At 41.2% G+C, this 10,117-nt stretch overlaps 1 protein-coding gene across 1 annotated transcript; it reads right to left on the reverse strand.

The window, feature by feature from the left end:
- Nucleotides 1–1,734: 1,734 nt before the first annotated feature.
- lrit2 (leucine-rich repeat, immunoglobulin-like and transmembrane domains 2) lies at nt 1,735–7,327 on the reverse strand. The gene is made up of 3 exons (XM_029649353.2): nt 7,199–7,327; nt 6,132–6,919; nt 1,735–3,446 (listed from the first exon to the last, which is right to left on the reverse strand). The coding sequence occupies exons 1-3, from the start codon at nt 7,309–7,311 to the stop codon at nt 2,596–2,598; spliced, it is 1,752 nt and encodes a 583-aa protein (XP_029505213.1). The 5' UTR covers nt 7,312–7,327; the 3' UTR covers nt 1,735–2,595.
- Nucleotides 7,328–10,117: the final 2,790 nt, after the last annotated feature.

Consider the following 10,117-nt stretch of genomic DNA (forward strand, 5'->3'; position numbering starts at 1 on the left):
AACGTTAAACCTACAGCGAATATAGCTTTGTCTCTAGTGGTTGTCTCTAGTGGTTGTCTCTGGTGGTTGTCTCTAGTGGCTTTTTAAAACGTTAAACCTACAGTGAATATAGCTTTGTCTCTAGTGGTGGTCTCTAGTGGTTGTCTCTGGTGGTTGTCTCTAGTGGCTTTTTAAAACGTTAAACCTACAGCGAATATAGCTTTGTCTCTAGTGGTTGTCTCTAGTGGTTGTCTCTGGTGGTTGTCTCTAGTGGTTGTCTCTAGTGGTTGTCTCTAGTGGTTGTCTCTGGTGGTTGTCTCTGATGGTTGTCTCTAGTGGTTGTCTCTAGTGGTTGTCTCTAGTGGTTGTCTCTGGTGGTTGTCTCTAGTGGTTGTCTCTAGTGGTTGTCTCTAGTGGTTGTCTCTGGTGGTTGTCTCTAGTGGTTGTCTCTAGTGGTTGTCTCTAGTGGTTGTCTCTAGTGGTTGTCTCCAGTGGTTGTCTCAAGTGGTTGTCTCTAGTGGTTGTCTCTGGTGGTTGTCTCTAGTGGTTGTCTCTAGTGGTTGTCTCTAGTGGTTGGTTCTAGTGGCTTTTTAAAACGTTAAACCTACAGCGAATATAGCTTTGTCTCTAGTGGTTGTCTCTAGTGGTTGTCTCTAGTGGTTGTCTCTAGTGGTTGCCTCCAGTGGTTGTCTCTAGTGGTTGTCTCTAGTGGTTGTCTCTAGTGGTTGCCTCCAGTGGTTGTCTCTAGTGGTTGTCTCTAGTGGTTGTCTCTGGTGGTTGTCTCTGGTGGTTGTCTCTAGTGGTTGTCTCTAGTGGTTGTCTCTAGTGGTTGTCTCTGGTGGTTGTCTCTAGTGGTTGTCTCTAGTGGTTGTCTCTGGTGGTTGTCTCTAGTGGTTGTCTCTAGTGGTTGTCTCTAGTGGTTGTCTCCAGTGGTTGTCTCTAGTGGTTGTCTCTGGTGGTTGTCTCTAGTGGTTGTCTCTAGTGGTTGTCTCTAGTGGCTTTTTAAAACGTTAAACCTACAGCGAATATAGCTTTGTCTCTAGTGGTTGTCTCTAGTGGTTGTCTCTAGTGGTTGTCTCTAGTGGTTGCCTCCAGTGGTTGTCTCTAGTGGTTGTCTCTAGTGGTTGTCTCTAGTGGTTGTCTCTAGTGGCTTTATAAAACGTTAAACCTACAGCGAATATAGCTTTGTCTCTAGTGGTTGTCTCTAGTGGTTGTCTCTGGTGGTTGTCTCTAGTGGTTGTCTCTAGTGGTTGTCTCTAGTGGTTGTCTCTAGTGGTTGTCTCTTGTGGTTGTCTCTAGTGGTTGTCTCTGGTGGTTGTCTCTAGTGGTTGTCTCTGGTGGTTGTCTCTAGTGGTTGTCTCTAGTGGTTGTCTCTAGTGGTTGTCTCTGGTGGTTGTCTCTAGTGGTTGTCTCTAGTGGTTGTCTCTGGTGGTTGTCTCTAGTGGTTGTCTCTAGTGGTTGTCTTTAGTGGTTGTCTCTGGTGGTTGTCTCTAGTGGCTTTTTAAAACGTTAAACCTACAGCGAATATAGCTTTGTCTCTAGTGGTTGTCTCTAGTGGTTGTCTCTAGTGGTTGTCTCTAGTGGTTGTCTCTGGTGGTTGTCTCTAGTGGCTTTTTAAAACGTTAAACCTACAGCGAATATAGCTTTGTCTCTAGTGGTTGTCTCTAGTGGTTGTCTCTAGTGGTTGTCTCTAGTGGTTGTCTCTGGTGGTTGTCTCTGGTGGTTGTCTCTAGTGGTTGTCTCTAGTGGTTGTCTCTAGTGGTTGTCTCTAGTGGTTGTCTCTGGTGGTTGTCTCTAGTGGCTTTTTAAAACGTTAAACCTACAGCGAATATAGCTTTGTCTCTAGTGGTTGTCTCTAGTGGTTGTCTCTAGTGGTTGTCTCTGGTGGTTGTCTCTAGTGGTTGTCTCTAGTGGTTGTCTCTAGTGGTTGTCTCTGGTGGTTGTCTCTAGTGGTTGTCTCTAGTGGTTGTCTCTGGTGGTTGTCTCTGGTGGTTGTCTCTAGTGGTTGTCTCTAGTGGTTGTCTCTAGTGGTTGTCTCCAGTGGTTGTCTCTAGTGGTTGTCTCTAGTGGTTGTCTCTGGTGGTTGTCTCTAGTGGTTGTCTCTAGTGGTTGTCTCTAGTGATTGTCTCTAGTGGCTTTTTAAAACGTTAAACCTACAGCGAATATAGCTTTGTCTCTAGTGGTTGTCTCTAGTGATTGTCTCTAGTGGCTTTTTAAAATGTTAAACCTACAGCGAATATAGCTTTGTCTCTAGTGGTTGTCTCTAGTGGTTGTCTCCAGTGGTTGTCTCTAGTGGTTGTCTCTAGTGGTTGTCTCTGGTGGTTGTCTCTAGTGGTTGTCTCTAGTGGTTGTCTCTAGTGATTGTCTCTAGTGGCTTTTTAAAACGTTAAACCTACAGCGAATATAGCTTTGTCTCTAGTGGTTGTCTCTAGTGGTTGTCTCTAGTGGTTGTCTCTAGCGGTTGCCTCCAGTGGTTGTCTCTAGTGGTTGTCTCTAGTGGTTGTCTCTAGTGGTTGTCTCTAGTGGTTGTCTCTAGTGGTTGTCTCTAGTGGTTGTCTCCAGTGGTTGTCTCCAGTGGTTGTCTTTAGTAGATATTTTTAAACTTTAAACCTACAGCTAATATAGCTTTGCTCCAGTGGTTGTCTCTGGTAGATCTTGTGCTTTTCCCCTGTGGTTGTTTTTTTCGTCTGAGGACTTACTCCTCTTCTTCATCACCTCTTCAGAGTCTCCACAGAGTCCTTCATCGCTGGCGGCCTGGAGGCTGTCGAAGGTCCCCTGTCTCTCCCCATTGGTCCTCAGGGTCTTCTCCTGCCTCCTCCTCCTCTTACACTGCTCCGTACAGCGGTCCAGGCAGCTGAACTTACATCTGGTGTCGGTGGTGCAGGCGTACATCCCCACGGGCACCGCCAGCACCATGGCGCACACGATCACGATAATATGGATGAGCTTCTCCCGTTGTTCCAGCTGACTGATGTCACTTCCTGTTACAAACACGATGCACTGGCCGGCGCGAGGCATCTGGTTCTTCAGCGTCACACACACCTCGTATTTAGTAACCGGTAGGAGGTCGTTGACCGAATAGGTGTTGATGCCCGGCCCGATGTATGTCAACTCCTTTTTGTCAGAGTGGTATTTCCCCAAGTGGATGGTGAACCAGGTCTCTGCAGGGTTGTCCGTCGCCGCGTACCACTCCAGAGTGATGCCGTAGACCGTCTGCTTGGAGATGCGGATGTCGATGTAGACGTTCCCGTCGGCCGAGGCCAGGGGGAACGGGGGTAGAGACATGGCGGCACCGACGGAGGAGGAGGAGGAGGCGTTGAAAGACTTGATGTTGACCAGGAAACTGACGGAGGAGTTGCCTATGAAGTTGTTGGCGAAGCAGGTGTAAGCGCCTCGGTCCGCCAGGTGAAGGGATGGGATGACCAGCTGAGATCTGATGGTCTCATCGTCCACACGGGTCTCTGAGACTGGAGAGAAAGGAGAATTATGTTACAACTTAATCAACAAGGGTGGATAAAAATCAACATATTGTACATGTATAATATGCAGTACTGTTTATGTTATTTGTTGCATTAGGCATTATTGTTGAGTTTGCCTACAAGAAAGGCAGTGTCATTCACTGTTTAAATCAATCTATAAACATCAATAGCCAACCAAACCCTGTTTTAATCTATAAACACCAATAGCCAACCTGTTTTAATCTATAAACATCAATAGCCAACCAAACCCTGTTTTAATCTATAAACACCAATAGCCAACCAAACCCTGTTTTAATCTATAAACATCAATAGCCAACCTGTTTTAATCTATAAACATCAATAGCCAACCTGTTTTAATCTATAAACACCAATAGCCAACCAAACTCTGTTGTAATCTATAAACACCAATAGCCAACCAAACCCTGTTTTAATCTATAAACATCAATAGCCAACCAAACCCTGTTTTAATCTATAAACATCAATAGCCAACCAAACCCTGTTTCAATCTATAAACACCAATAGCCAACCTGTTTTAATCTATAAACATCAATAGCCAACCAAACCCTGTTTCAATCTATAAACACCAATAGTCTACCTGTTTTAATCTATAAACACCAATAGCCAACCTGTTTTAATCTATAAACACCAATAGTCTACCTGTTTTAATCTATAAACACCAATAGCCAACCTGTTTTAATCTATAAACACCAATAGCCAACCTGTTTTAATCTATAAACACCAATAGTCTACCTGTTTTAATCTATAAACACCAATAGTCTACCTGTTTTAATCTATAAACACCAATAGCCAACCTGTTTTAATCTATAAACACCAATAGCCAACCTGTTTTAATCTATAAACACCAATAGCCAACCTGTTTTAATCTATAAACACCAATAGCCAACCTGTTTTAATCTATAAACACCAATAGCCAACCTGTTTTAATCTATAAACACCAATAGCCAACCAAACCCTGTTTTAATCTATAAACATCAATAGCCAACCAAACCCTGTTTCAATCTATAAACACCAATAGCCAACCTGTTTTAATCTATAAACATCAATAGCCAACCAAACCCTGTTTCAATCTATAAACACCAATAGCCAACCAAACCCTGTTTTAATCTATAAACACCAATAGCCAACCAAACCCTGTTTAGCCAACCAAACCCTGTTTTAACAATCTATAAACACCAATCAATAGTCTACCTGTTTCAATCAATAAACACCAATAGTCTACCCTATAAAACCTGTTTTAATCTATAAACACCAATAGTCTACCTGTTTTAATCTATAAACACCAAATAGTAATCTATACCAATAGCCAACCTTTTAATCTATAAACACCAAGTAGTAATCTATAAACACCAAAGTCCTGTTTAATCTATAAACACCAATAGCCAACCAAACCTGTTTTAATCTATAGCCAACCAAAAACTATCAATAGCCAATAAACACCAATAGCCAACCTGTTTTAATCTATAAACACCAATAGTCTACCTGTTTTAATCTATAAACACCAATAGTCTACCTGTTTTAATCTATAAAACCAAACAACCTGTTTTAATCTATAAACACCAATAGCCAACCTGTTTTAATCTATAAACATCAATAGCCAACCAAACCCTGTTTTAATCTATAAACACCAATAGCCAACCAAACCCTGTTTCAATCTATAAACACCAATAGCCAACCAAACCCTGTTTCAATCTATAAACATCAATAGTCTACCTGTTTCAATCAATAAACACCAATAGTCTACCTGTTGTAATCTATAAACACCAATAGCCAACCTGTTGTAATCTATAAACACCAATAGTCTACCTGTTGTAATCTATAAACACCAATAGTCTACCTGTTGTAATCTATAAACACCAATAGCCAACCTGTTTTAATCTATAAACACCAATAGTCTACCTGTTGTAATCTATAAACACCAATAGTCTACCTGTTGTAATCTATAAACACCAATAGCCAACCAAACCCTGTTTTAATCTATAAACACCAATAGCCAACCAAACCCTGTTTCAATCTATAAACACCAATAGCCAACCAAACCCTGTTTCAATCAATAAACACCAATAGCCAACCTGTTTTAATCTATAAACACCAATAGTCTACCTGTTTTAATCTATAAACACCAATAGTCTACCTGTTTTAATCTATAAACACCAATAGCCAACCTGTTTTAATCTATAAACACCAATAGTCTACCTGTTTTAATCTATAAACACCAATAGCCAACCTGTTTTAATCTATAAACACCAATAGTCTACCTGTTTTAATCTATAAACACCAATAGCCAACCTGTTTTAATCTATAAACACCAATAGCCAACCTGTTTTAATCTATAAACACCAATAGTCTACCTGTTTTAATCTATAAACACCAATAGCCAACCTGTTTTAATCTATAAACACCAATAGCCAACCTGTTTTAATCTATAAACACCAATAACCAACCAAACCCTGTTTCAATCTATAAACACCAATAGTCAAATGAATGTATGAAATACACATGCTTTAGCCTACTTGCCTTAAATCCTGTCATCAAAGTGGTGTAGTTATGAGTGACTGACATGTGATATCAGTCACTGGTAAATAAGCTACCGCAGCAAAGTCACAGCAATCTAATAGATGATAGTTTAGAAGTTGCAATTAAATAAAACCTTACCAGTAAATCCCCGTATAATCTTCAGGCTGTATGACCAGTGGATGGCGGGGTCAGGCCTGGCTTTGACTAAGCACCGGAGGGTTACCTTGTCCCCCAGTGACACCGTCATGTTGCTTTCTGAGGCTGAGGCCTCGGGCTTCATACATGTTTTCAAACCGACTTCGTGGAAGAACTTTCCCGCTCTGGAACTGGGGCCCGTGCACATCAGGTACGAGTTCATCAGAATTAGAGGCGGACTAACACTTTTGATAAACTCTACGAAACCTTTGAGGCGGCAGTCACACAGCCAAGGGTTGTCGTGCAGCGCTAAAACAACGTTGGCCTCTCCACTGCTTGGCTCTGTACTTCCTTTTCTCTCCTGAGTGTTGAGGAGAGGCCAGTTGACGAAGACATCCCTGGATATGACAGTAAGCTGATTGAAGGATAAGTCTAAATAGGTCAGGCCTGGAAGTTGTCTCAGGGCAGATTCCGGGAGCACGTCTAGTCGGTTATGTTTCAGGTCCAAAATCTTCAGGTTCGGCGTATCCTGGAACGCTGTCCATGGGACTGAACGCAGCTTGTTCCCCTGTAGCCGTAGTTCGGTTAGATTCGTCAGCCCCTCCAGACTCTTGATGTTCATTAGGGTGATGTCGTTGAAATTCAACCATAGAGACACCAAGGCACTAACTTTAGAGAAGGAGCCGCGGGGTAATTCGGTCAGATGAGAATTCTCTATTCGAATTTTACTGAAATCATTTGGAACATTGTCTGGGATTCGTCCCATGGCTGTTTCCATGCAAAGTAGGGATCTAAAATTAAACAAAAACATGTTGGGTTATGTAAGTACGGTTAGAGTTATAATTTAATGTTTAAATGAAATAAACAAAACTAGGTTATTTATGTTCTCTTAGAGTAAGTTATCTCTCCACATTGTACATTGTTAAAACAAGTTCTGAAAAACACCATTGAGTTTAGCAATAGGCTAAAGTCGATCAGTCAATAGGTCGACTGCATAACGTACTGACACGGTAAAGAAACTCGGTACAAAACTAGTTAGCCTACAAAATAATTGACAACAAACAATTTACCTTCCCAAGTTGTCATTTGTGCAAGAGCAGCCGGGTAAACAAGAAGTCGATCCAGGAGTAACTCGACAGAATAGCAACGCTATAGTTAAAACTGAATACAAGGTGGCGGCCATATTCCTTTAACAGAAACGCATGTGAAGCATTTGAGCAGGGCATCTCCACCGGGACGGACCGTATAGGTAAAGCTATTACTTTAATCTTCCTAGTGACGCAATTTCTTAAGACCCCAAAGGACATGATAAACACACCGGAGGTTTGTATTTTTAGCAATGAGCCTCATTGACTGACTGTCTATATGTGCCTCTACTAAACATATGTTCACTAATCCTTATGAATTAATGGGAAGGTTTTCAGGAATAATACAACTTGATATTGAATATGTGACCTGACCCCAAAAAATAAAAATAGAAATAGATTATCAGGGAGCATAATACGCAATCTATAGATTTGTCTTATTACAAACCAGCTGAGAAAATGGCACCATATACCCAACGCCTATTATTTGTGTACTGTGTGAAACAAAAGATCACAAAAAAACAAAGAGCTCGCAGTGCTTTTTTAACTGAGGAATGTTGGAAGAGGTCTTCAGACATACATAGTCTGCAGATGTTAGTGTACAAAGTAAAGGACTACAGTGACCATGACAAGGAAACAAGTTGTACACCAAACAAACACTGGTCTAAGGTACTTAACTAAAAATACTGGAAAGTACTACTTAAATAGTTTTTTGAGGTATTTGTACTTTACTATTTATATGTTTTGTCAGCGTTTACTTTTACTGCTCTACATTCCTAAGGAATGATGTGCTTATTACTCCATACATTTTCCCCGACACCCAAAAAGTACTCATTACATTTTGAATGCTTAGCAGGACAGGAAAATGGTCTAATTCACACACTTATCAAGAGAACATTTCTGGTCATCCCTCCTGCCTCTGATCTGGCGGACTCACTAAACACATACTTCGCATGTAAATGATGTCTGAGTGTTGGAGTGTGTCCCTGGCTATCTGTAAATAAAATGGCGCCATCTGGTTTGCTTAATATAAGGAATTTGAAATTATTAATACTTGTACTTTTGCTTTTGATATTTAAGTATATTTAAAACCAAATACTTTTAGACTTTTACTCAAGTAGTATTTTACTAGGTCACTTTTACTTGAGTAAAAGGTACCTATACTTTTACTCAGGTATGACAATTGGGTATTTTTTCCAACACTGCACAGAAAACATATCACGTGGCACTATCCATGGTGCTGATCGCAACCAATTATTTATATAATACATTAGATGACTGACAGGGGGCGCTGTTTTGAAGCCACCGCGCTTAAACAGACGGATTTTGATGTGGACTTGTGTATTATGCTAATTAGATGTCCGTGCTAGACATCGGACTCTAGGGGGTTAAAGTATAGTTTTTAAGAGAGTACCAATATCACTGTCCCCACTACAGCAAAAAAAAAAGATGAAATACATTTGCTCCCGAGTGGCGCAGAGGTCTAAGGCACTGCATCTCAGTGCAAGAGGCGTCACTGCAGACACCCTGGTTTGAAACCAGGCTGTATCACATCCGGCTGTGATTGGGAGTCCCATAGGGCGGGACACAATTGGCCCAGCGTTGTCCTGGTTTGGCTGGGGGAGGCCGTCATTGTAAATAAGAATTTGTTTTTAACTGACTTGCCTAATTAACTAAAGGTTAAATCCAAATATATATATATATATATATCAAAAATTGTCCTTGAAATATTTCATTTAAATACTGAAGAATTCTATTACAGTTTTTTTACAATCACTTTGGCACTAATTTCGGAACCTTGATGTCATTTTTCAAAACTCCAGACACAAAACTCACAACCAATGATCAAAATGCACATTTTTCAAAACTCTAACACTAACACTTTTTCCACGGTGTTGTACGTTAAGAGATGCCCTTCTGCACACCACTGTTTAAAACAGCTGTTATTTGAGCATGTGTGGCCTTTATGTTAGCTTGAATGAGTCTGGACATTGTCCTCTGACCTCTCTCATTAACAAGGTGTTTTTGACCACAGAAATGCCGCTCACTGAACGTGTTGTGTTTATCGCACCATTCTCTGTAAACTCTAGAGACTGTAGTCTCTATCCCAGGAAGGCAGCTGTTTCTGAGATGCTGGAATCACCATGTGTGGCATCAACAATCATACCACAGTCAAAGTATCTTAGATTACGCATCTTGCCCGTTCTAATGTTTGGTCGAACAACATCTAAAGCTCTCTACTCTATACACTCTATATATTGAGTTGCAGGCAGCCACATGATTCGTTGTTCTAATGTAACCTTCTTGATGAGCTAAATCAGGTTTGTAGAGCTGATGACATGACCTACGTCATTGTGTGTGATAATGTCAGGTTCCACCATGCTCAAATGGTGCAAGCCTGGTTTCAGGCCCATCCGCAATTTACCACCCTGTACTTACCCCCATACTTTCCTTTCCTAAAACCCGATTGAGGAATTTTTCTCCACATGGCGGTGGAAGGTATATTGTAGGCGCCTTCACGAATAAGCCACCCTTCTCCGGGCCATGGATGACGCATGCAATGACATCACGGCAGACCAGTGTCAAGGCCTGGATTCACCCGAAGATTCTTCCCAAGATTTCTGGCTAATGAAAACATCCTTTGTGATGTGGATGAGAACCTTTGGCCAAATCCACAAGACAGGGTTGATGGAAATATAGAAGTACAGTAATCAACCCTTTGTTTTGCTTTTTACAGTAAGCCAGGTGAGGAACACTGCAGTGATGTTTTACAGTAAGCCAGGTGAGGAACACTGCAGTGATGTTTTACAGTAAGCCAGGTGAGGAACACTGCAGTGATGTTTTACAGTAAGCCAGGTGAGGAACACTGCAGTGATGTTTTACAGTAAGCCAGGTGAGGAACAC

This window comes from Oncorhynchus nerka, linkage group LG23 (assembly GCF_034236695.1).
Source record: "Oncorhynchus nerka isolate Pitt River linkage group LG23, Oner_Uvic_2.0, whole genome shotgun sequence".
NCBI lineage: Eukaryota > Metazoa > Chordata > Actinopteri > Salmoniformes > Salmonidae > Oncorhynchus > Oncorhynchus nerka.

Excerpts from the sequence above, each read along its gene's own strand:
- lrit2 (XM_029649353.2), bottom strand. The coding sequence starts at position 7,311 with ATGGCCGCCACCTTGTATTCAGTTTTAACTATAGCGTTGCTATTCTGT. Across the intron at positions 6,920-7,198 it reads ACAAATGACAACTTGGGAAG|ATCCCTACTTTGCATGGAAA; the intron begins GTAAATTGTTTG and ends GTTTAATTTTAG. Across the intron at positions 3,447-6,131 it reads GATTATACGGGGATTTACTG|TCTCAGAGACCCGTGTGGAC; the intron begins GTAAGGTTTTAT and ends CTTTCTCTCCAG.